General features: G+C 37.7%; 1 protein-coding gene across 2 annotated transcripts in view; it reads left to right on the forward strand.

Moving 5' to 3' along the window:
* IFT81 (intraflagellar transport 81) overlaps positions 1 to 27,438 on the forward strand; it is an 82,132-nt gene that overhangs the window by 45,355 nt on the left and 9,339 nt on the right. For both annotated transcript variants that reach the window (XM_046641366.1, XM_046641367.1), the window contains exons 12-17: positions 4,925 to 5,074; positions 15,059 to 15,187; positions 16,166 to 16,255; positions 25,226 to 25,312; positions 26,346 to 26,417; positions 26,502 to 26,587. In XM_046641366.1, the coding sequence (XP_046497322.1) occupies positions 4,925 to 5,074; positions 15,059 to 15,187; positions 16,166 to 16,255; positions 25,226 to 25,312; positions 26,346 to 26,417; positions 26,502 to 26,587 (614 nt within the window). The remainder of the gene's footprint in view (positions 1 to 4,924; positions 5,075 to 15,058; positions 15,188 to 16,165; positions 16,256 to 25,225; positions 25,313 to 26,345; positions 26,418 to 26,501; positions 26,588 to 27,438) is intronic.

A 27,438-nucleotide genomic window follows, 5' to 3' on the forward strand; every position in this document is an offset into this window, starting at 1 on the left:
CCAGTCTACAAATGATCAGAAATTTTTAAAAACTCCCCCATCACCATAGATAAGTTTGTTGAAGCAGAGTTGGTGAGACATAGAGTAAGCACAATGTCAACTTCAGTTGATACGCTAAGTTGTTTTTCAAACTTGTTCTAAATTGTATATCCCACACTCCCAGTGGTGCATAGCTGTTCCACTTCCTCCACATCTTCATCAACACCTAGTATTGAAGGATGTTTTATTTTTGCTAATTGGGTGGGTATTAAAATCGTACCTTATTGTGGTTTTAATTTATATTACTAATTTGATTACTAATGAGATTGAGCATCTTTTATATGTTTATTAGCCATTTGGGGTTTTCTGTTCTATGAAGTGCCTATTCAAGTATTTCATCCATTTTTCTGTTGGATTATTTGCCTTTCTCTCACTGATTTGTAGGTTGGTTTATATGTTTTGGATACAGATTCTTTATTGGCTTAATGTGTTTCAAATATGTTCTCCCAATGTGTGATTTATATTCTTTAAATTTTGTTTTTTAAATATTGGTCCTGAGCTAATATCTGTTGCCAATCTTCCTCTTTTTTTTTTCCCTTCTCCCCCAAACCCCCAGTACATAGTTGTATATTCTAGTTGTGGGTCCTTCTAGTTCTGCTATTTGGGATTCCGCCTCAGCATGGCCTGATGAGCGGTGCCATGTCTGCGCCCAGCATCCGAACTGGTGAAACCCTGGGCTGCCAAAGTGGAGCGCGCGAACTTAACCTCTCAGCCACGGGGCCAGCCCCTGTGATTTATATTCTTAATCTCTTAGTATGTATTTTGATGAATGAAAGTTGTTAATTTTAGCAAAATTAAGTTTATCAGTCATCTATTTTCAGTTTGTGCTTTTTTTGCCTTTTTTTAAGAAATCATTTCCTATCTAAAAATCATAGTATTTTCCTATGTTCTAAAAAATTTTTAGGTTTATCTTTCACTTCTAAGTCTATAATGCAGTTAGAATTGATTTTTTATTGTTATGAAGTAAGAGATCCACTAAATGAAAATTCTATTCTTTTCTCTCAAATTTACTCTGCCAGCAGTCTACATAAACAAAATCCCTTTGAGATCTTCAATAGTTTTTTTTAATGATTTTGTTTACTTTTTTTTTTTTTGCAAGGAAAGATTCACCCTGAACTAACATCTGTTGCCAATCTTCCTCTTTTTTTTTTCCTCCCCAAAGCCCCAGTGCATGGTCGTATATCCTAATTGTAAGTCTTTCTGTTTCTTCTCTGTGAGCCATTGTCACAGCATGACAACTGACAGATGGGTGGTGTGGTTCCGCGACCAGGAAATGAACCCAGGCTGCCAAAGCAGTGAGAACACTGAGCTTTAACTACTAGGTCATCAGGGCTGGCTCTTTAATAGTTTTAAAAATGTATAAAGGGTTCCTGAGGGGTTGGTCCAGTGGCGTAGTGGTTGGGTTCGTTCATTCTGCTTTGGCAGCCCGGGGTTCACTGGTTTGGATCCTGGGTGTAGACCTGTGCACCACTCATCGAGCCATGCTGGGGTAGGTGTCCCACATATAGAGTGGAGGAAGATGGGCACAGATGTTAGCTCAGGGCCAGTCTTCCTCAGCAAAAAGAGGAGGATTGGCAGCAGATGTTAGCTCAGGGCTAATCTTCCTCAAAAAAAAAAAAAGTAAAGGGTTCCTGAGATCAAAAAGTTTGAGAATCACTGTTAGAAATCCACAGGAAAAAGTCAAAGGCTCCAATAAACTTGGACCAAAGACAGGCAAGTCATTAAAAAAAAAATCCCCACAGATGTACAATGAGCATGACAAAAAAGTGATGACCCCTAATAAAGAAATGCAAATAAAAAGTAAATATGCTATTTTACTTATCAAATTGACAATTATAAAAATACTTATAAGTAGCCTTTGAAAGGCAGTTTGGCAGAATGTATCAAAACCCTGTTTCCTTCCAGCTATTTCTGGAAATATGTCCTATAGAAATTATTAAGAATGTATCTGAAGATTTAGCTTCAGTATGTTCATCATGGTTTTTTTTTTTAATTTGAAAATTCATAAATAATCTAAAATCCAAGTGATAGAAGAAACTTCCAGTGGAAGAAAAATATTGATAATGGGTTTTCTTTCCTCTAATTCATTTGAGGTAGTAAAGCCCCTGGAGTGCTTTGATGGCCACCTGCTGCTTTGTTGTGTGGAACCGTCATTAATCTGACCCTGACTACCCTCCCCTTTAGAAGTTTGTCCAGTAAATGTCAAATAATAACCAATCAGCATAGAGCACATTAAGTAATTGGTGGGTTTGTTCTTTCACCAAAAACATTTATAGCTTTTAGCTTTTAAAAATAGTTTTGGAGTGCAGCAAGACAGAGAAGGGGAACATTGGCCTAGATGATACAGAGGATAGCAGATGAACAGGGTTGATTTCATTTTGGGCACTTTGCCCAGGACACTTTTAATAGAACATATAGTTACTCTAGGGATTCTGAGTCTGTGGTTATGTCAGGCTTACACATTTATTCTTTAAAAGGAAAAATTGCACCTTATGAGACTCTAGGTACACCCATATGACTTAAAATCTTAAAACTGTTTCTACCTGGTGGCGCAGTGGTTAAGTGCTCACATTCCACTTCGGTGGCCCGGGGTTCCCCGGTTCAGATCCCAGACATGGCACCGCTCGGCAAGCCATGCTGTGGTAGGCATCCCGGATATATAGTAGAGGAAGATGGGCACAGATGTTAGCTCAGGGCCAGTCTTCCTCAGCAAAAAGAGGAGGATTGGCAGCAGATGTCAGCTCAGGGCTAATCTTCCTCAAAAAAAAAAAGTTTCTATAATCCGGCCATTAATAATTTGCTGTGTGTAGGCTGGATTCCTTAATATTAAAACTATCTTAATCATGGGTAGAAAATATTTTGAACTTCCTTCCTCTAAAACACAATGTGTTCATTTCTTTCAAAGTTTAAGTTCAAAAAGATGTCTAAACTAGGAATTGGAAGGTTATTTTTATGTGAAGAATTTTTAATCTTACTATATTTTTAAGGACTTTTTGTATACTCAGGAATCAATCAATTTAGAATTGCTGATCTTAGATTTAGACCTAAAAATTAGAAGGAAAAATACCAACATGGTAATAGAGCTTGTGTTGGGATAGTGGCTTTGAGTGAATTTCTCCTTTTTGCTGTTTTCCAAAATTTTAGTAATATGTTCGTTACTTTTATTATTTATAAAATTATTTATAATCCTCTCCCCAAAAAATTAGCCTTAAAAAGGATGTGACATTAAAAAGGCTAAGATTTTCAAAGAACTATCTCATATTAGGTAATATGGAAGTCTACTTTTGTTTTGAAGTGATGTGTTTAAATATAATGGGCCAGATTCTTACCATGGAAATATTCTTATAATTTGGTTAATAAAAGGATAGTTAGAGTAGAAAAAAATTATTGTATGTGGTAAAAAACATCTGGGAATTATTAGTTCTAATGATACATAAGAGGAAGTGACTTTTTATTTATTTATTTTTTTATTTCTTAATAAATTCTTTAGTTTGTTTTTTTCTTCTTCTTCTTCTCCTCCCCCAAACCTCCCAGTACCTAGTTGTATATTCTAGTTGTAGGTTCTTCTAGTTGTGCTATGTGGGACACCACTTCAGCATGGCCTGATGAGCAGTGCCATGTCTGTGCCCAGGATCCGAACCAGTAAAGCCCTGGGCCGCCGAAGCAGAGCATGCGAACTTAACCACTCGGCCATGGGGCCAGTCCCAGGAAGTGACTTTAAAAAGTACTATGTTTTGTTTCAGAAATACCAGAAATTTCTCACATTTGCTTCTCATATTGAGCAGTACAATACTTTTAATGAGCCAGTGCCTCAGGACCTTTATACCTGCTGTTTCTTCTACCTGAAATACTCTTCCCTGCTTCTTCCTCCTTCCTCTAACACACTCCTCCTTCTTCAGTCTTGGTTTAAATATAATTATTTTGACAAGCTTACCATCACCCACCTCCCCTAAATCCCAACCCCACCTTTTCTATCTCCCTCAACCCAGGTTAAACTATTCTTTGTTTTCAGGCCCCTCCACTTTTTCACAGTGTTCACTGTGGTTGTAAACATCAGTTCAGTTTGTTTGTTTTCCCCACTATTCCTTAAGCTTGATGAGGGCAGGACCTGTGAATTTCTTATTTAGAGTTGTGTTTTCAGTGTCTGGCACAGTGCCTAGTACATAATAGTTAATAAATAGTACTTATGAAATGAATTCCTTTAAATATTCATTTCATTTCCTTTTCTAAACTCTAGTTGGTATTACTTAATAATGGAGTCTTTCCATTAGAGTAGAGTAGTTATAACTTTAATTAATCATTAGTAAGTAAATAGCTGAAATAAGCAGCTCTGAGTTCCCACTAACTTGGAATATTCTTAGCTTTTTAACTTTAGGGATAAGTTTCATCCCAATGTCTCCGATGCTTCTTAGGGTACACGGTCACAGTACATTTCTTAAATGATAGATCGTAGCTACAAGTGTTGACTCTTCTGATTAGCTGTATTAATCCGAGTAGATCCAGTGCTGCCCAGATAGTACAGTACATAAGAAATACAATACCCCAGCCAGAACTGGTCTCTTGCTTTTTCTTCTTCCCCCTTTTCTTTTTTTTAACCTTTTTACTTTTATAGGGTTGAGTTTCTGTTTTCCTAATCCTTATTTGTAAAGCCCAAAATGAATAGCTTTTATATAAGGATTTACAATATTTAGATAAAATAAAAACATACACAAAGTATTTTAATTGAGCTGTTAGTCTTTTCAAGTTTTCTGATAAAACTAAGTTATTGTATTCTTGTGACACACGTGTTGGACAGTATAAAAGAAAATTTTTTCTAATGTTTTTATATGTGATCTTTAGCAGCTACTTTTCTACTCATTAGGTTACATATTGTTTTCTTTTACAGTTCAAACGATATGTCAGTAAACTTCGAAGCAAGAGTACAGTTTTCAAAAAGAAGCATCAAATAATAGCTGAATTTAAAGCTGAATTCGGTCTCTTGCAGAGGACAGAAGAACTTCTTAAGCAGCGTCACGAAAATATTCAACATCAACTGGTAATACAATATTATCTTGGGGTGCTAGAAATACAAATGCCAGGAGGTTTATGGGTTCCAGCTTTATCCTGAGGTCATTATTTTTACTGAAAAAAACATAAAATTATTAATTTTCTCTGATTAATTACAGAGATGTCATATAAGCTGATTCATTTATTTTTAATGTAGCAGTAAACACTAACTGATTTTTATGTGTGCTGACTTTGGGTTAATTAATAGAAGTTGAATTCCAAGTAGGTTTTTCTTTTGTTTAGCTATTAATATGAGCAAAATTATCATACCAATAACTGTAAAGTATTTATTTTTCATGGCCTGGTGGGCAGAAATTTCTAAGCAGTCACTTCTGTGGAGCTTTGGAAAGAAATATCAGGGGAAGGTACTATACGGGAGTTTGCCTGCAGGCTCGTTCCTTATATGTCTGTGCCTTCACTGTCAGAGAAGAGTTAAGCCCAGAGTAGTCCCTCTAACAGCAAAGCTGTTCTCATTGTGGATGCCAGTCCTCTGAGTTCTCTTGGTTTCGCATTTTTTTTTCTTTTACCCTGGGGCAATTATTTCGTTAGGATGTTGGTTTCCCAGCTAGTAATAATTTGGAGAGGTAAAGAAAGTTTCAACCAGTTGTGGTTAGCTGGCAATATAACTCTTTCTGTCTCGTGCTGTTGAATATTGTTTGCTTCTAGGGAACTTAAGATTGAAAATTTACCTGCATCAAACATAGATTCTAATGGCAGTTTTAAAATATGTAGTAACTGCATTATTGTTCACTTCAAAATATTTTCCAATTTCCATTGTGATTTCTTTGACCTATGGGTTATTGCTTAAAACCAAGCATTTGGGGATTTTCTAGTTGCCTTTTTGTTGTTGATTTCTACTTATTTCCGCTGTGACCAGAGAACATGCTCTGTGATTTCCGTCCTTTGAGATTTGTTGGGTGTTGCGTTACGGCCCAGCATACGGTCTGTTTTGGTAATTGCTCCATGGGCAGTTGAGAAGAATGTATACTCTGCAGTTGTTGGGGATGGCATTCTATATGTGTCAATTCTGTCAAGTGTGTTAACCATGACATTCAAATCTTCAGTATTCCTATTGATATTTTTGTCTGCTTGTCCCATCAGTTATTGACAGAGATGTGTTAAAATCTCTAAATATGAATATTGTTTTGTTTGTTTCTCCTTTTAGTTCTATCAGTTTTTGCTTTCTATTTTTTCTTAAGTTGGGTTCCCTAGAAGCAGAGCCTGAGAAGGGAATACTTTGTACAAGTGATTTATTGAAAGAGGGAGAGCCTTCAGAAGAAGCAGACTGAGGGAAGCAGAGGGGACAGCAGAAAAAAACAAGCAAGAACATAGCTCTGACTGAAGACAGCTTCATTTTGAGCCCATGAGGAACTTTAGAGCACAAATTGCATGATGGAGTTGATTCCATCTTGAGGCAGGAGGCTGGCCTTTTATACTCCCATATTAGTCAGTCATTGGCTGTGGCAGGGTGTAACCTCCTAGATGAGGCAGCTCCCAGTGGGCTGAGGGCATTCTCTGGAGAAGCAGCAACTGTGAGACATTAGCAGTCAACACTCATAGCAGCTTGCAGATGAGGTCTGCGTGGGGCACCAACCTGCTTGTTTATCATGTTAATTCACTCCATCCAAGTATAGCTTCTATAGGATTCTGGTTGGTCACAATTTCTAGGAAAACTTAAAGGAGGAGGGGTAGTGGGACAAATTAAAACTCTCATTTCTACATTTGGTCCCAAGGATATAATTGATACTCAACATCCCCTTCTTCTACATTCTAGATTTCTGTCACCTTTGGCTAGCACCTCCACTGGTCTTGATGACTTACTTGGTGGGATGACCCAGTCCCTCATCTTTAAGAGGGCTGAGTTTCTAATAATCATACCCTTATTAGGCTGGGGTTGCTGTATTTACCCATATACTGATAAAACTGGGCATAGGAATACCAAGATACACCCTCGTGGCACCTGAGTGCCAAACATATTCCTATCTGCCCTCATTATATAGCAGCATCTGTATCGTCTTATGATGTCCTGCCAATATAATAACTCTTTTCTTTGCCCACTTGTCTACATGCATGACAAGCCCAAGTGACAAAATGATAGCCAGAGCTTAAGTTTAGAGGACCTCTTAATGTACCTTCTAGTGGAAGCATGCCCACTCTGGAAACCAGAACATCTGTACCTACAGAGCATAAAGTTATCAAGAAGGGAGGTGTAGGGGCCAGCCCAGAGGCACAGTGGTTAAGTTCATGCGTTCTACTTCAGTGGCCCGGGATTTGCTGGTTCAGATCCCGGGTGCAGACCTATGCACTGCTTGTCAAGTCACATTGTGGCAGGCATCCCACATATAAAGTAGAGGAAGATGGGCATGGATGTTGGCTTGGGGCCAGTCTTCCTCAGCAAAAAGAGGAGGATTGACAGCAGATGTTAGCTCAGGGCTAATCTTCCTCAAAAAAAAAAAAAAAAAGGAAGTATAATTCCCTAAGTGGATAAGTGGGAATCCTGGTGAGTAGTGACACTGACACTTTTATCTCCAAAACCCACATGTTCTGTCTGTTTGGAACACAGCACCATAGAATGGGTATTGGTTTAAGATGTACACTCCATCTTGAAGAATAGAACCCATTCTCATAGGTGATCAGTTCCAGGCTGACACCTTAGCTGTACCTTCATGAGGCTCTTCCACTATTCTATCAGGCCGTTAGCTTTCTGGATGGTGTGGTGTGTGGTACAGTGACTGAATCCCATGGTCATATGTGAACTACCATACCTCCTTTGCCATAAAGTAGATCTCTTGGGCTGAAGTGATATGATGTGGAATTCCACATCCGTTGACCAGGCACTCTGATCCCTTGTTTAGTAGTGCGGGCTGAAGCACCTTGGGCAGGAAAAAGTCAGAATATGAGTCAGTCCTAGTCAGGATGAAATGTTACCCTCTTCCGAATGGAAAGGATCTGATGTTATCAAATTGCCACTAAGTAGATGATTGGTTTCCTCAAGGGATGATTCCATACCCGGAGCTCAAGATTGGTCTCTGTTGCTGCCAGGTCAGATGTTTGGTGATGGCAGTAGCTAGATGCATATTGGTGAGGGAGAGCCCGTGCTGTCTGGCGCATTCTTAGCCTTCATCTCTGCCAACATAGCCATTCTGTCCATGAGCCCACTGTCCAAGCACTAGGTGGCCAAGACAGAGGCTGGCTGACATCTACTGGCCAAATCATCCTTTCTACTTGGTTGTTTGGTGCCTCTTCTGCTGTGGACATTCTCTGGTGGCCATTAACATGTGATGAAAAGAACTTCATACTTAGTGCCTACTCCTATAGGTCCATTCACATACCTCTTCTGCAGACCTCCTTGTCTCCAATCTTCCAGTCTTGCTATCCTGCTTTTTCTAGGCCCTGACCAACAAGCTAAGCCACTTGCCACTGCCCAGAGAATACAGGATGATCTGAGGGTTCAGCGTTCTCAAGTGAATCTATCTAGATATCCCCACCCCAGACTCAGCACCCTTTCTCTTCCCTATCAGAGCTCTGACTTTGACATAGAATATATTCAGCCTTCTCTGAAGTTTTACTAATCTTACATTTAAGTCCTCTGCTTGGTTTCCAGCTCTCTCTGCCCCTGAGCCATAGGAAATGAGAGTTTCTTTAAAGCTCCTAAGGAGGTTCTCTGACCTTATCACTTTGTTTTAAATTACTGATTAATGGATTTGAGCCTGTTATTTTCCCTCTTCAACTATCAGTGGAGCTTAGCAACAGCCACCTCAATTCCATAGTGCTTATAATTACTATTTCTCCGTACTTCTCAAACACCAGCAACATTACACCAGCTAGTGCATCAGCCTGTGACAATTCAGGTTCCCCAAGAAGCAGACACCAAGATAGGATTAGATGTACAAGAGAATTATTGGAGGAAACACTTGTGAATGATAAAGGGAAGGGAGCAGAGAAGGCAGAGAAAGCCTTTAGGCTCTAATGCAAGTCTGACATCTGTAAAGGGAGAAGGAGAAGGAAGGAGGATTGGATAGGAAGACCTCAGACTACAGCACAGTTTTCAGAAAGTTTTGGTTGGGATGATGGGAGTTCCTGACACAGTCACCAATTAGGGGAGTCCTCTTTCAGGCAGGAATGGGCTAGCACTAGTACTACTGCCATGCTCAGTCATTGGCTGGGGACAGCCCAGGGGAAGCATGGCCTTGGAGCAAACATGATTGAGCCAGAGAGGCAGCAGTTATGGCTGTCAGTCAACTCTGTTCCTCTCAGCAGGCTCTCTTGAAGGAGATCTGAGCAGTCCATTTTCATAGCCACCACAATCCCCTCCCACTTATATTGTGCCCCAGTTCACCACAAATCTTAGCAATTGCATTGCTAAAACATGCCTCAGACTAACAATACTCTTAACTGCCACCAGTGGTGAAGCCCTCAGTTCAGTCAGCCAGTAAGTGACCCCACTCTAGAAGCCCATCCTTATAGTTTGGTCAGATTCTCTAGAAGCAGAACCTGAAACAAGAATTCTTATTCCTCCTCACATGGTTAATTCAGGCAGTGCTCTTAGGAGAAAGGAAGTGAAGGAAGCAGATGAAGCGGGGGGAAATGTGGATTCAGTTGGAGTCCAGTTTCAGTCTGAACCCATGAGGATCTCTGGAGTACAAATTGCATCACCGAGTTACTCTCATCTTCAGACAAGAGGACTACCCTTCTGCACCCCTGTGTCAGTCAGTCATTTGCTATGGACATTCTCAGTACCACCCAGAAGGTGGTGTGATACAGTTTGTGTTTAGCCCACAGCACACTTTGAAGAAAGGGCAACTGTAAGCCATTAATAGCCTATTCTCATAACAGCAGAGGGGATGAGTATATTGGCTCAGGAAGCAGATCAGGGCAGAGGACCCACGATATTGCCTGCAAATATCCTGAGATTATGTTATTCATCCATACAAATTTAGTATTATTATCTTACTGTTAAATTAGCCCTTTGATAATTATGAAATGTCCTTTTTTATTTTTTTGAGGAAGATTAGCCCTGAGCTAACTGCTGCCAATCCTCCTCATTTTGCTGAGAAAGACTGGCCCTGAGCTAACATCCATGCCCATCTTCCTCTACTTTTTTTATATGTGGGATGCCTACCACAGGATGGCTTGCCAAGCGGTGCCATGTCCACACCCAGGATCCGAACCAGCGAAACCCAAGCCACTGAAGCGGAACGTGTGAATTTAACCACTGCACCACTGGGCTGGCCCCTGAAATGTCCTTTTTAATCTCTAGTAATATCTCTTGCCTTAAAATATACTTATCTATTATTAATACAGCCACACAGCTTTCTTTTAGTTAATGTTTAAATGACGTATATCTTTTGCATCCTTTCAACCTTTCTCCATCCTTATATTTATTGTGTATATCTTGTAAGAAACATATAGTTAGGCTTTATATTTTTATACAGTGTGGTAGTCTTTGTCTTTTAATTGAAGTATTTAATCCATTTATACTTAACGTAATTACTGATTTTTCAAAGTTTTCTATTTGTCCCGTCTGTTCTTCATTCCTTTTTTCTCCTTTCTTCCCTTTTCTTGTATTAGTCAAGTATTTTTATCTTCCATGTGTTTCTTCCTTTTAGCTTACTGGTTATAGCTTCTTTTTGTTATCCCTGTTAGTTTTTTAGTGCTTATGCCAGAGATTACAACATGCACCTGATTACAGTCTTCCCTAAATTTTTTATTTTACTCTATCCTGGGCAATGCAAGAACCTTACAACACTTTAGCTCCATTTACCACCTCCTCGTATTTTGTGCTATTGTGGATATATATATTTTAAATTCTCTATATTACTTAAATTCCACATATTATTATATTTAGTGTTATTCTAGATTTATCTATATATTTACTCTTTTCATGCCTCTTCTTTCCTTCCTGCACCATCATTATTCTATTGGGATCATTTTTCTTCTGTAAAATGAGCTCATTTTCAGTATTTCATTTAGTGTAGGTCTGCTGGTGATAAATCCTTTCGGTTTTTGTTTTTCTTGAAATATCTTTACTCCACCTTCATTTTGAAGCACATTTTCACTGAATATAAAATTTTTGGTTGGCAGCTATTTTCTTTCAGTACTTCAAAGATTTAGTTCCATTGTCCTCTGGCTTCCATTATTTCTTTTGTAAATCTTGTTGTTTTCTAAGGTAGTGTGTTATTCCCTGGTTGCTTTTAAGATTCTCTTTCTGTCTTTGGCTTCTCAGCAGTTTTACTATGATTTTCCTAAGTGTGATTTTCTTTTTTGTTTATCTGGCTTGGAGTCTGTAAAGCTTCTCAAATTTGTGGCTTAATGTCTTTTGTCAGTTTTTGGAACGTTCTCAGCCAATATTTCTTTGAATATATTATTGTCTCATTCTTTCCTCCCTTACTTGAACTACTGTTACAGTTAGATGTATGTTAAACTTTTTCACCATTTGCCATGTTTCTTATGGGTTTTGTGTTTTGCTCTTTTAACTTTTTTGGTTTTTTCATTTTCCTTTTTTTGTCCTTACTGTGATTTAATCTGGATTTTTTTTCTTCCGTGCAATCTTCCAGTTCATTAATCCTCCTTTTTTGTTGTGTCTAGTCTGCTATATAATCCATGTATTGACTTCTCAATATCAGTTATTATGTTTCTCAGTTCTAGACTTTCCATTTGATTCTATTTTATAGATTTCAGTTATTTATAACATTCTCCAACTTTTCATTTATCTTCTTGAATATATTAATCACAGCTATTTTAAATGTCCTGTCTGATAATATTCATCTGAGTGTCTATTTCTCTTGTCTATATTTTTTCTCCTGATTTTCAGACATTTGTTCCCATTACTTTGCCTACCTAGTAATTTTTTATTGAATGTCAGGCTCTGGATGTATTTGTCTTCCTTGAAAGAGCATTTGGATTTTTTTTCTTGTAGATTACCTTGATCCAGTTTTGTTAGAGCTGGCACTTTTCCAATCTTCTTTTACTCCTAAGATGCAGCCCTTATTACTGTGGCAGAAACATTACTCCTGGAAAGTAATCATTCCTAGGGCCTAACTCTTCCTCCTAGGATATGGCCCTTACTCCTAAGGAGTAGCCCTTCTGAGGTTTTAGATGATAGTCTGGGGCATTTACCAAGGCCCCTAAAGTTTGACAAGTTTTGAATTACTACGTCTATCTATCTCCCTGGCACTATGAGACTGCTGAAATCTTTGCTCAGCTCTTTAGCAACCTGTCTGCTGATTTCCACTTATCTTTTGGGAATCTTACCCTGCTTCTGCACAGCTTAGGATTTAGTAGTGCCTAAAGAGGAAATTGCATACAAACTTTGGGCTAATACTCTTTAGTCCCCTCTATTTCTTTCTTAGGAATCCCAATGTTGTTGGCAGCCCTAAATTCCAACTCTGCTTCCATTCCCTCTCTCCTTGTCTTTCTTTCCATTTGGTTCTTCCATCCTCTTTTAAACCCTCTCCAATCAGGTTTTCATGCCTACATTCCACTGAAATTTCCCTTGTCAATGTCACCAATACATTCATGTTGCTAAATCCAATAGTCAATTCTTAGTCGTTTTCCTCCTTGACCTGTTAGCAGTATTTGACATAGTTGATCACTCCCTCTTCCTGTAAAATTTTGGTTTACTTGTTTTCTTGTACTCTACACTCTCCTGGGTTTTTTTTTCCCCTTATTAACACTCCTGTTCCCACTCCATGGCTGATTTCTTCTCATTTCTCCAAGGTCTAAATGTTGGAGTTTTCTAGGCTTAACCTTTGGATCTCTTCTCTACCCTCACTCTTTTGATGATCTTATCCTGTCTCATGGCTTTAAAGACCTTCTATATGCAGACAACTCATGAATTTATATCTCCAGCCTGGATTTCTTCTCAGATTCCAATCTTGTACATATAACATCTTGACCTCTTTATTGGATATCTGCTAGACATTTCAGATTTTTTTCCTGAGGAAGATTAGCCTTGAACTAACACCCGTGCCAGTCTTCTTCCACTGTATATGTGGGTTGCCACCATGGCATGGCTGATGAGTGGTCTAGGTCTGCACTTGGGATCTGAACCTGTGAACCCAGGCTGCCAAAGCAGAGCATGCTGAACTTAACCACTACGCCGTGGAACCAGCCCCATTTCAGATTTTTAACATGTCCAGAACTAAGCTTCTGATCCGTACTACTCCCTCAAACCTGGTCTTCTCAAGTCTTCTTCATTTCAAAAAATGGCAACTCCATCCTCTCAGTTCTTCAGGCCAGAAACTTTGGAGTCATTTTTTACCCCTCACTTTCCCTCACACCCTACATCTAATCTGTCATGATTTCTTATTTGATCTATCTTCAAAATGTATACAGAACTCCTCACTACCTCTACCATCACCACCGGGTTCACACTACCATCGTCTCTATCTTGAATTATTGTAATAGTCTTCTACTGACTTCCCTGCGCTGACCATTGCCCCTCTATAGTTTGATCTCTGCACAGATGTTTGAGTGATCATTGAAAAATTCCTTTATTCTGAACCTTCCAGCAAGCATCCCATCTCATTTAAAATAAGTCCAAGCTCTTTCATTGGCCTAAAAATAAGGTAACGGTATAATTTATATGTAATTTATCATCTAAACTAGGATACTTGAAAATGCAAAGGACAATAGACATAAACTGTGACTATGCCAGCAAACCAGCTGTGTTCTGTATGATTCCTCCCCCACTCCTACCTCATTCTTAGTTCATTTTTACCAATCTCCTAGCTGTTTCTGGAAAAGGCCAGGTGTGCTCCTGCCTCGTGACTTTTGCACTTGCTGTTCCCCAGGTGTCTGTGTGGCTTGCTCGCTCACTTCCTGCGGGGCTTTGCTCAGGTGTCATCTTCTCAAGAAGACCTTTTCTAACCAGCCTGTTACTTAAGATTCCAACCCCACTCTCACCTCACACTATATGTATTTTATTTGTTTACATATTGTTTATTTACTCTCACTAGAAGTAAGCTCTTTGAGGGAGGGATTTTTTTTTTTTTACACTCAACATCACCAAATAATTTAAGAACATTTGACAGTTGTGAAATTTATATTTATTCTGATACTTCCCATCAGCAGTACAACTAATCTAGAGCAAATTACCAGGTAAATTTTACATTATTTCTTCAGGACTGGGTTTTGTCGAAGACTTCAAATTTGAGAGATCTTCAAATTTGAAGTTAGGGAACGTGTTCATGTCTGCTTTACCGTACATTTGCTTAAGTTTAAAAAGCTCCCTCTCCAGATCTTGCTGATACTCTGGGCCAACATCAACAGGTGAGGGAGGGGATTTTTTTCCCCTATTTTGTTCACTGCTGTATATTTTGTGCCTGTAGCTGTGCTTGGCACATTTACGTATATAATAAATTTTAGATAAGTGAGTGAACACAAGTGCAATTGATCACCTGAGAATTAATTCATTCACCAAACATTTATTGAGTACATCCCATGTTTTTGACTCTGTGCTCAGTACATAACATTATTCTAAAGTCTAAGATTAGATATGTACCTGAAGATACCATAGTAAAATTTAGTGTAAGTTTATAACATATAAAGGTATGTAATTATTGTTGAAGTCAATAAAGATTGTCCTTTAGGATTTTAAACTGATTTATTTTATTTACAACTTTATTGTTATATATTAAATCTGGATACTTCTTATGGAATCATTGAGGTTTTGACACCCATTTTCTGGACCCCTCCCCCCTTTTTTTTTTTAAAGATTTTATTTTTTTCCTCTTTCTCCCCAAAGCCCCCCGGTACATAATTGTATATTCTTAGCTGTGGGTCCTTCTATTTGTGGCATGTGGGATGCCACCTCAGCATGGCTTGATGAGCAGTGACATGTCTGTGCTCAGGATTCAAACCAGCAAAAACCCTGGGCCGCCGCAGCGGTGTGCACAAACTTAACCACTTGGCCACAGGGTTGGGCCACTGGACTCCATTTTTTACACCTATTTTTTATCTTTACTTTTAGCAAGCTATTGAGGAGAAAAAGGGTATATCTGGATATAGTTACACCCAAGAAGAGCTAGAAAGAGTATCCGCATTGAAGAGTGAAATCGATGAAATGAAAGGACAAACACTGGATGACATGTCTGAAATGGTGATTACATATTTTTTCTTAGTTTTGTTTATTGTGTAGCTAAGAGGCAAATGCTTTTGTGTTTGTTCTGTTTCCAGTGAAACATTCAAATTTTCATTTCTGCAAATTGTTTACTTTATATTCTTTCATCTATCTTTATCAACATCTTTTGAATTTTTCCATTTAGTAAGATTATTCAACTTGTAATCGTTTATGCATTTTGTGGTTTTCGAAGTGTGTAAAAGTTATATAAAATTAAAGAAATACTTAAGATAAAAAGTAAGTTTTCCCAAATCATATGACTCTAACTAATAAAATTACTTCATTTTTGTGTACATCCTTAGTATCTTACCATATTCAGGACTGCTTTTCAGCCAGAATGCACTGATCCAGCTTCATTAGGCATTAAAATGTTGAAATCTTTCCTTACTTTTTGGTAAATAGCTGCTGCCCCAAACTCTCAGAGTACCCATCTCCATCTGTCGTGTCCACATTGGCCCAGAACCTTCTGGATCTCACCACAATCTAACTCCTAGAAAAATTAACATTTAGCACAGCAGAGGCCTCCAAGACCCTTTTCATCTCTATAGCTGGTGTCCATTCATCTCTATGGCTGGGTCATTACTTATGCCATTTGGATTATTAAGTGTTTTGACTATCACTTCATCCATTTTATATGATCTACGTAATTTTTTATATAATACAACATGATTGTAGTTGTATGCAGGCAACTTTGTAATTTGTTTTAGTCATTCAGTGTTAGATTATATTTTCCCATAATGGTTTGCAATATTAATAATTGACATTCTGAATAGCTAAGTGTATTCGATCTTACTGAGGAATCAAGATTTACTAAATCACTTCCCCAATGTTTGACTGAAGTAATTTATAGTTTTTTTACTCTCATGTGTAGCATTTCAATAAATGTCTTTATGCATGTAGTACTTTTGTTCTTTTGAATTCTTTTTTTAAATTTCATTTATTTTGTTTAAATGATAGGTAAAAAAACTGAATTCACTGGTATCTGAAAAGAAGTCAGCTCTAGCCCCAGTTATAAAAGAACTACGACAGTTGCGTCAGAAATGTCAAGTAAGTAAATTTGATTTTGTGATACTTCTGGTATTCTATCTTGTTCATTTGTACTAGTTATAATCCTGAATATTTTACTTGGACAATTTTAAAAAATTATTATTATTATATTGACGTGATTCTGCAAAAGACAGTAATAATGTGACCTACAAAGGTTTTTGTTTGATTTATGCTATTTGTATTGTCATAAATTATTGGGGAGAGGAGAGAAGGAGAAGACAGAGTTTAAGCTGGAATCACAAGTGCAGCCAGATGAGATTTTTTTGCTTTAAATCTATGCATGTCAGAGCTATAAATGTGAAGTCACATTCTTCAGTGGCCAGGTAAAAGCTCAGAGTCTCCCAATGAGTGGTGACAAATTAACTTTAGATTAATGAATTTGCTTTGCTGGTGAGCAGGGTGGGGGGCAAACTCTGATATCTTATGATAAGTGATGAAATACCATCACTTGGGAGCTAATTCTAACCACTACTTTAAAGTTAAACTGTTAGAAGGTAAATGCCCTCCACAAATACAGATCAGGTGGCCTCTGCGATTTGACGTTAGAAGTTGTTATTTTATCACTCTCCATGTAGTAATTTTAGGTTTGAATGTGAGCTGTACTGCATGTGCCTGAGGTTGGAACTATAAAATTCTTCTGAATGCCATCCATCAGAGTCAGAGAAGCAGAGTGAAAAACCACATGAACTTTGAAATCAGATAAATATCATTTCCTTTTTATAGAAAATGCCATGGAGTCTGAGACAGGTTTAGTGACTCATCCAAATAGACAAGTAGGAAATCAGAGAGTTGGGGCTTGACTCTAGCATCTATATCATCTTATTTCAAATCTCCTGCCTGTTCCATTACACACCACTGCGATCACAAAGAAATGGAAGAGACAAGTCGTTGTTCTCTGAAGTTCATACTGTAATAGGTCAGATGGGATACACACATGAAGAGATTCAAGAAAAACGAAGATAACCCAACTTAAGAACCATGTAGAAAAAACTATAATCATAACCACATACTTAAATCATGAGGAAAGAAGACGCAAATGAAGAGATTGTTAGGAAGGAAAGGTTTCAGAAAGGAGATTTTTAAGCAAGGTTTTCAGACTGAGGACATCAAGAATTGCTTTTGTGAATACTTTCTAATTCATTGATTTTCTTAATGCTTTTCTTAAGTAAACAACGTGCAGACAAAAGGGACTGGTCTATCTAGTGATGAAAAATTTTTCCCTAATAGTAAGCTAATAAATCTGTTTGTATTTAGTTCTTTTATTAAATCCATTTACATTTTAAATGAGTTTTATTGAAAGGATATTTTGGACAATAAAGGAAATGTTCTGTCATGGAAATCCAAGACCAGAACCATAGTCTACTGTAAGCAGAGAGCATTTTGGTTCAGGGAAGCTTCAGGAAGCTTAGCATCAGGAGCTTATGGATCATGATGATGAATGTGATAGTAACAACATTTATTAAGTGCTTCCTATGTACCAGGCACTATTACATTACTCAATTAAGGCTCACAACCACCCAATAAGATAGGGACTCCTCTTTACACAAATAAGCAAATAAAGGCACAGAGAGGTAAGGTACTTGCCCAAGGTTACACAGCCAGTAAATGGCAGAGCCCAGTTCTTTATACTAAATACTCTATCAATAACGTGATTCAGTGAATCTCTTTGTATTGACTTCTCACTCTCTTCCTGCCACCAGCCAGGTTTTTCACCCCTGTTCTTTCCTTCTTTCCTCTGTCTTATAGTTTCTCCTTACTCTTTGGATTAGCATCCTCATAACCTCGGCTTGCTTATGGCTCCTCATTGTTCATGTCTCACGTTATGGCCTTTATATATACTTTGTGTTGAATTTTTCACTACCAACTGCCCTATTTTCTCTGCATTTTCTAATTCAAATTCCTGGTGCATCTCCTCTCTTTTTTGGGCAGTTCTTCATGCCAGACTACCTCAGAGACTATTGGCTATCCTCAGGTCAGGTCAGGGGTCCATCATTAGTTCAACCAGCTATGCTGGTAGGTAAGGGTGGGAAGAAAGGAGAGTGAATATGGTACCAAGTATGGCCGCCTAGAGAATTTTTCCCTCTGCAAAGGCTATGGGTATATCAGGTATTTCAATTGACATTTTTGGTACACCACCCATTATCCTATTACTAACAGCTGAACAGCATTCATCTTTGCATTTTATCCTTATCCCTTTCATTTATACTTTTTTACATGGTTGCAATTGTAGTATCCATTGCATTTATAGTCACGCATCGCTTAATGACGGAGCTACGTTCTGAGAAATGTGTTGTTAGGCTATTTCGTTGTTGTGCAAACATCGTAGAGTGTGCTTACACAAAGGTAGATGGTATAGTGTTTAATGGGTATGAGTTTCAGTTTCAGTCTTCAGCTTTCAAGCTGAAGAGTTCTGGAGATGGCTGGTGTTGATAGTTGCACAACAAGGTAAATGTGCTTAATGCCCCTGAACTGTACACTTGAAAATGGTTTGTCTTAATTTTTGTTTTATGTCTATTTTGCCATAATAAAAAGAATCTTAAAAAACAGTTCAGGGCTTGCCTACATTTGCATTAACTGGTTCTGAGTTCAATGCAGTTGGTGAGTACCTGATACTCATTTTGCTTATCTCCATATGCCAATCTCCTACATTCCTGTATAGTTTTATTTTTACCCAGAAACCTTTTGTAATAAAAAGTATACTGGAAAAAAAAGCCACTTCATTGACTTTAAGCTGTTTCCAAATATTAACTGAAATTCTTAATTGTTCTCTACTTTGAATATTATTTTTTTAACTTAAGTATATTTAATACTCAAAACTACATACATGTATTATCATATTGTTAAAGTGCAGCAGTACTTAAAAAGACTTTATGCTTCTTGCTTTAATGAGTAACTCTCAAATATTTAGAAATTTTATAGTGAAGTGCTAGTACTTTTCCTTTCTATTGTATTTGCGCTGTTCTAAATTTGAATATTAACAACTATTTTAAAATTAAAGACTCACAACTCGAGATGTGTAACTTATATTTATCTAAATCTTTTGTAATTATCTAAAATTAGAATAGCATCTTGAAAAGTTTCATGTTTATCATCCTAGGAGCAGTTCTGTAAATTATGTGTAATTAAATGGCATAATACATATAATTGCTAATATATGGGGAAAGGCTAAAATACTCATTTTGGAGTATACAATCTGATAATTATTGATTTCACTGAAATATTTCTTATTCATTACTTTTTCTCATAAAATTAAAATCATGCTCTTAGCAAGAATTCAAACTGTAAAGAATTGTTTAAGGGAAAGAATAGAAATTATTTGTCTCTGCACACCCCCAGCACACTCCCCAGAGGTAATAACTATTAAGAGTTCCTTATGTATTTTCTAGAAATTTTCTGAGAATTAATGAATGGATAATTCTTTATTGGCTACCTAAAGTTTGTTCTCCACATCTTTGTTCTACTCTGAAAAAACAGGCTTTCTTTAATTTTTGGTCAGAATTCAGCTCTGATACTAAGATCAAAATGCTTCCTTTTGTTTGCATTTGCCTGCTATACTTTTGCCCATCCTTTGCTTTCAAATTTTTAAAAATTACCTTCTTTTACATGTGTCTCTGAATAGATCTTGAATTGGGTTTTGTTATGTGATACCATCTGAAAAGTTTGTTTTAATAGATAAGTTGAGCCCATTTATATTTATTCATATGCAGACATATTTGGTCTTAGTGCATTTTATGTTTTGCTTTCGATTTTAAAGCCTGTAAAAAATCCTCTGTTCTTCTCTGCACATGTGTGTGTGTTTTGGAGCTTGTGGTTTTGCTCTAGCGGTTATATTTGTAACTCCAACATTAACCATCCATTTCTGTAGACAGTATCTATTAATCCCCACTGTGAGCAGTGATAAAAGTAGCATATTTCCTCTGACTTCTCGCCCCCTTCCCGCTCCTTTAGCACCTGATTTTAGTCAATTGTATTGTCTTTCTTACTGCTTGCCTTTATACTTTGAATCTGCTTTTACTATGACTTGATTCGTCAGCTTTAGATTATATCCTTTGACGTTCCCCCACCCATTCCTAGCAATTAAAAATTGAAGAAACCAGCTTACTTATTCTACCTTCCACCTTCTTTTCTCCTTCCCCTCCCTGCAGGTCCTCTTGTATCACTTCTACGTTGTCAGGGCATGTAACATTTACCTTCTGTTTTGTTGCCCTAGTTCCCACTTTTGTTTTAGTGGTAGGCTTGTAATTATTAGATTCAATGCTCATTACCAATCCTTTCACTGCCCTTTTTCCTACCTTTTTTATTGTCTGTGATTTGTCCTATAGTAGAGTTCTCAAAAAAGGCTAGGAACAATATTCTCCGAGTTCTTGCATGTTCTAAAGTTTGTTGCCTTAAGTATTTCAACAACAGCTTGACTGAGCATAAAATTCTTACCTCATGCTTTCTTTCCTTGAGAATTTTTTTTTTTTTCAAGATTGGCTCCTGAGCTAACATCTGTTGCCAATCTTTTTTTTTTTTTCCTTCTTCTTCTCCCCAATGCCCCCCAGTACATAGTTGTATATTCTTGTTGTAGATCCTTCTGGTTGTGCTATGTGGGATGTCTCCCCAGCATGGCTTGATGAGTGGTGCTAGGTCCACACCCAGGATCCGAACCAGCAAAACCCTGGGCCACTGAAGTGGAGTGCATGAACTTAACCACTCTGCCATGGGGCCAGGTCTCCTTGAGAATTTTTAAAGTACAGCTCCACAGTCTTCCAGGGTTAAGTGTGGTCATGGAGAGATCTGAGGCCAACCTAATTTTTTTAGTAACTTGATCTGGAAGAGAATGTGTGTTTTCCAGTTCTTGAGTACTGGGTTCTCCATGTGTTCATGAGATCAAGCTGCTTAAATGTGTTGTTCAAAACTTCCTGGTAAATGGAGGAGTTATCGTGTAATGGGTACAGAGTTTCAGTTTTGCAAGATGAAAAGAGTTCTGGAGATTGGTTGTATAGCAATGTGAATGTACTTAACACTACTGAACTTTATGCTTAAAAATGGTTAAAATGGTAAATTTTATGTTATGTGTATTTTACCACAATTTTTACAAGATTCCTGGTTTAAAAAACAAAATTCCCTTGTAAATTATTTGTTTATCATTATTTTTTGACTCTTTTAAAAAATTCTTGGTAACATTTTTTTGTCTAGGGGTCTTATCCTGTCTGCTATTAACGTAGGTATACCAGCTTTCTTGTGATTAGTATTGCTTGGTATATCTTTTTATTTCTGTTGCTTTCAGCTTTCTGTATCCTTATTTCTGTCGTGTATACATGTCTCATAAATAGTATGTAGCTGGACTTTGTGTTAAGTATAGTTTCTTACACCTAGTTTGAGAATCTGTCTTTTAATTGGTGAGATTAGTCTCATTACATTTACTCTTATTATTGGAATTTATTTCTATTTTGTATATCCTATTTACTATGCTTTTTCTTGGCTGTTTTTCTTCTTTCCTACCTCCATTACACCAATTCTCTTTTCTTTTATCTTCTTTTTTCCCTTTATTTCCTTTTCAATCTTTTTCTATTCTGATATTGTTTACTCTTAAATTTTTAACATATTTTCCTGAATTAACAAAGTCTAAAGTTAGTCAGCATCTCCTGAACAATACAGGGGCCTTAGAATATTTTAACACTGTCTCCTGCCTTACATGTGTGATTTTTATGCTCTGGTATTTTATTTCCACTTTCTTTCTTTCTTTTTTTTTTTAATTTTTTTTGAAGGTTGGCACCTGAGCTAACTAACATCTGTTGCCAATCTTTTTCTTTTCTTTTCTTCTTCTTCTCCTCCCCAAAGCCCCCAGTACATAGTTGTACATTCTAGTTGTAGGTCCTTCTGGTCGTGCTATGTGGGACACCACCTCAGCATGGCCTGATGAGTGGTGCCATGTCTGCACCCGGGATCCAAACCAGTAAAACCCAGGGCTGCCAAAGCGGAGTGCGCAAACTCAACCCCTCAGCCATGGGGCTGGCCCCTCCACTTTATTTCTTTATCTCTAAAAGTAGTTGTCATGGTGGTCATTACTGTTATAATTACTACATTATACAGTCATTTCCTGTTTGGATTTATCCACATATTTAGCAATTCTAAACATTGCTTCTTGTCTTTTAATCCTTCCTTCTAGATTCAGTTTCCTTCTTCCTGAAATTAAATGTCTGTGTTTTGTTTTATTTTAGTATATCTCTCAGTAAAGAATTATTATGATAAGTAAACCATCTTTTCTTTTCTTCTTGAATAATGGTTTGGTCAGAAAAAAATTATTTTCGTTGCTTTCTAGTTTCTCTTGTGTTGAAGGGTCTGCTATCAGTTAATTATCATTTCTTTTTAGGTAATATCTCCCCTAGATAGTCATGGGCTACATAAGGACATTTCAGACAATGACACACCACACGTACAATGGTGGTCTCATAAGATTAGTACCATATATCCTAGATGTATAGTAGGCTATACGATCCAGGTTTGTCTAAGTACACTCCATGGTATTCGCACAACAGCAACATCACCTAACAACACATTTCTCAGAACATATACCTCCTTGTTAACTGACCATGACTGTAATTGATTTTAATATTTTTATCTTTGTCTTTGGTGTTGTCTAGTTTTACTACTGTGTTCTAAGCATGGATTTAGTTTTATTTGCTCTGCTGGAATTTGTGCTTTTTGTCTTTCATTAATTCTGGAAAAGTTCTACATAATATCTTCAAATATTCTCTCCCATTTTTTTTCTAGCCTATTCTCTAGCAACTCCTATTAGATATATGTTAGACATATTTATTCTCTTCCCTATTGCATAACCTCACTTTCATATTTTCATGTTTTTTCTGTCTGTGATGAATTTTAAATAATTTCTTCATCTCTATTTGCTAGTTCATTCTTTTATCTCCTGAGCTGTGTCTAATCTTACTGCCGTCTACTCATTTTCAATTTCAGTGACTTTTTTTTTCATTTTTGTGTGTTTTTACTCGCTGCACCTTTTTTTTTAATCTTTTGTTTTCAGTTCTTCCTTCATCACTTTAATTATTTTAAGCATACTTATTCAGTAGGCTTATTTCTAGTATCCAAAGTTCCTGGAGGTATAGTCTTACTGTTTTTTATATCTTCCGGTTCTCACTCAATGGATCAATCATTTCCTCATCTCTTTATACTTTCGGATTGTGAGCTTCTCTTTAGTACAGTGTTGTCTCTTCCGTCCTGGTAGCTAGGATGGAGAGTGTGTCCCTTTAGAGTGGTTTTGCAGTTGTTCTGCCAGGTGTTTTAGGAATACCACAAGCTTGGAGCTAATTTTGAGTTAATGTCTCAGCTTGGGAGTTCTTCCACTATTTAGTAAGATAAATTCAAACCCAGACCTGCCTGGGGACAGGCTCCCTTTTCCCATCTGCCTCTGCAGCAGCATGGCTGCATTTACTAATCAGTTTGGCCATCAGACTTACAGACCAAAAAAAGGCTTTCATCTACTCTAATGCCTTCATCTCACTGAGAGGCCCAGCAGCTACCTAAGTATACAGCCTCTGTTGCCCCTTCTCCCACTTAGGGAGTGTATCACTGTCACCCATGGGAGCCTTAGGTGTCTATAGGTCATTTTGATACTTAAAAGCCACAGCTCCTTTTTCCCACCAATCTTTTATACTGTGCTTGTCACCCCAAACCAGATGCAGTCTCACACAACGAAGGAAGCACACACAGCATTACCCATTTATGTTAACTCTCAAGTTCCCGAGAAAATGGTGCTATGTGAAACCAAGGTCCTTCTGAGGCTGGCCTACATCAGTCCAGGCCTGGTGTTAACCCTTTACTCGCAGGTTCCCAAGTTAAAAAACAGCTTGGATTCTGTGGGGTTCTCACTTCTAATTTCCCACTCTGCCTTTTGCCCTGCCTGGACATTATAATCATTCTGTCACCAAGATTGACTGTTCCCGACTCCCTTCACCAAAGGGTAGCCACAGGGGGTCATCCTTTGTTTCTGATCCATAATACCTCTTACTTCCTTGAGAATTCAGGTTAGCTCTGGATTGGAAAGGATGTTTGGTCCACCTTATCAGGCGTTTGAAGATACTTGTAGCATTTCTAGGTATTTGTAGTTGAAGATTTTCAGATTACTTAATTCAAAATGTTATGTTAGAAGAAAGTTTGAAACTACTCAAACAGCCTGAATTAAAATTCTGACACCCTTTTCCATCAGTGTATTTTTGGTGAGGTACCTGGCCTCCCTGAACTTTGTCCAAGCATGATATGAGGATATTAACACATACCTCAGGGGGTTGTCATGAGATTTAGTTACTGTCAAGAGGAAAGCTCAGACACCCTAACATGGTTTACAGAGTTCTGATCAGGACCCTTCCGAAGTCTTCAGCCTCTTCTCATACTTCCCAGACACACTTCAGCATAATAAACTACTTGTACGTCCTAAATTATTGTTCTTCTCTCCAGCTTCCAGCCTTTATACATAGTGTTCCTTTTTTCTGAACATTCTCCTCCCCTGTCCACCTTCCCCCTGGCTATTCTTACTAATCCTTCGTACCTCAACTGAGATATCAGTTTCTCCAGGAAGTTGTCCCCGCTGATCCCCAAGCCTGGGTTAGGTCCGGTGAAAGTCCCATGTGCTCCCATAACACTTGTATTTTCCCATGATAGCATTCTGCAGCCTGTTTACTTGTCTGAACATTACTTGAGGAGAAGGGTTTTTGGCTGTTTTGTTCACTCTTGTATCCCTAGCTCCTAATAAAGAGCCTGGCACACAGCTCATTACATGGTAGCTATTATTTTTATCAGCACCTTCATCTGTCATAATTCTCAAATGTCTGATTGTTGTATAAATAACTCTTAAGTATGGCAGGAAGCTTAGAGTTAAGTTACAAGACTGACAAGGGCATGCATTGTTTCAGAGCCACATTTTAGACCTTTGTTTTTCACTTATTCAATCATTTACCCTTTTCATATTAGGAACTAACCCAGGAGTGTGATGAAAAGAAATCCCAGTATGATAGCTGTGCAGCAGGCCTCGAAAGCAATCGGTCCAAATTAGAACAGGTAAGAAGACAGTTTTTATTTTAATAATTTAGCAGAAACTGCCTGTGTGTGTGCATATTTTCACTACACCGATGTCAAAAGATTCCCAAATCTTTACCCTCATCTTCTGAGTCTGCCTCCTAAGCTCCAGAGATCTTTATTTCTTCACACTGGATGTGTACACACTGAATTCTCCATTTGTACCACTACTGCAAAGTCCAGGCCAGCATCATGTCTTTCCTAGACTCCCACAGTTACCACCACATGCTTCCCACCTCTACTTTTGCTATCCCAAGGTTTTTTCCTCCATAGAGCAGACAAAGAAATCTGTATAAAACTTAGGCGACCCTTCATTGGCTTCCCGTTCCTCTTAAAATCAACTTCCAAACTGTGGTGTACAAGGCCCCACCTGCCTTATGAGCTTCACATCCATGTGCTCCACTCCTCATCCATGGGGCTCCAGCCACACTGCCTTCTTCTTGTACTTCAAACAGGCCAAGCTTGTTTCACCTCAGGGCTTTTGTTTGTGCCCTTCTCTCTCAGGGACACTCTGCCCCCATCTCTTTGCCTTGATCTCTCCTTTTCATGTTTCAGATCTCAGCCTAAATGTCACCTCCTCCTAGAAGTCTTCTCTGATCACCCTATCTAATGTTGCCCATGCAGTCATCCCATCACACTCTACTGCTGAATTTTCTTCATAGTCCTTATTCCCATCTGAAACTATCTTCATTATGTGTTTCCTTGTTTATGTCTGTTTTCTCTACTTGAATGAGAGTGGAGACTTGTCTCTTATTCACTGCTGTGTCCCCAGCACCTAGCACAGAGCTGGGCACACAATGGGTACTTAATAAATCAATAACTGAACCTGTAGGTTTTAGAATGGTATGAGCGTTCTCTAGAAAAGATTGCAGCCTAGGCTATTATAGTAAAGAAAGTTACAATTGCAGACGGGGAAATGACCCTGATGGTATTTCTTTTGTTGTACGTTTAAAGTCATCCTCTCCACATCTGATTATTCTTTCAATAATATTTCCCATTTAAAATTATGTTGTAGGAAGTCAGAGGACTCCGTGAAGAATGTCTTCAAGAAGAAAGTAGATACCATTATACGAATTGCATGATTAAAGTAAGACAAAGGAAATGAATCAAAAACTTTTCTGAGGTTCCTCTGTATTAAGGACATAACCTAAAACTTCGTCTTTCCACTTAGAACCTGGAAGTACAGCTTCGTCGCGCTACTGATGAAATGAAGGCATATGTCTCTTCTGACCAACAAGAAAAAAGAAAGGCAATTCGGCAAGTAATTTTGTTGTTTTTATATTGTTACTTAAAATTTTCCCCTATATAAGATTTGTAAATAAGATGGAATTATAAAATTTGGAGTACTTAAATGAGCAAGACACTAAGATATTATTATTTAGGGTTAAATCTTGTTAAGCATCATCTAGATAGTCCAGCTCTGCTAACTAAGTCGGAATACATATAATTTTTTTTCTTGCTTGCTTAATTTTTTTATTGTGGCAAAGGATATATATGTAACATAAAATTTGCCATTTTAACCATTTTTAAGTGTACAGTTCAGAGCATTGATTACATTCACAATATTGTGCAACCATCACCACTATATTTGACCAAAACTTTTCATCACCTCAAACAGAAACTCTTGTAATCATTACCCAATGGCTCTCCATTCCCCCCTCCCCAAGAATACATATAATTTCATAGTTGCTTTTTTATAAGCACCAAGGGTGGTCTATTTTTAGTCCCACATAGCCCAGACTCTAATCATCTGCCTACTTATTGTGCAGTGTGAGTGACTGCATTTCAGCTAGAAACTGTGTCGTTGCAGAGTGCCAGCCTTCAAAATGAGGAAGGGTGTGTAAATACCACTAGTCCTTATATGGTGAATTTTTTTGTAATCCTAGCTTGCAGCCTACAAGTAATATATCAAATGCTGCCTTAGAAAATACATTTATATTTGAATTGATAGCTGTGATAAAATGCAGTAATTGAACAAGAGAGCTTTTTTTGTCCCTTATGATAATTCAAATATTTTGCTTTTATCATACAGTAACACCTCAAAGTGTTAGAATTGACATTTATTTTATATTGCAGTTGAGATTTTTAGTGTCATTATACATTAATGT

This window comes from Equus quagga, chromosome 15, assembly GCF_021613505.1.
Source record: "Equus quagga isolate Etosha38 chromosome 15, UCLA_HA_Equagga_1.0, whole genome shotgun sequence".
In the NCBI taxonomy this organism is placed as follows: Eukaryota; Metazoa; Chordata; class Mammalia; order Perissodactyla; family Equidae; genus Equus; species Equus quagga.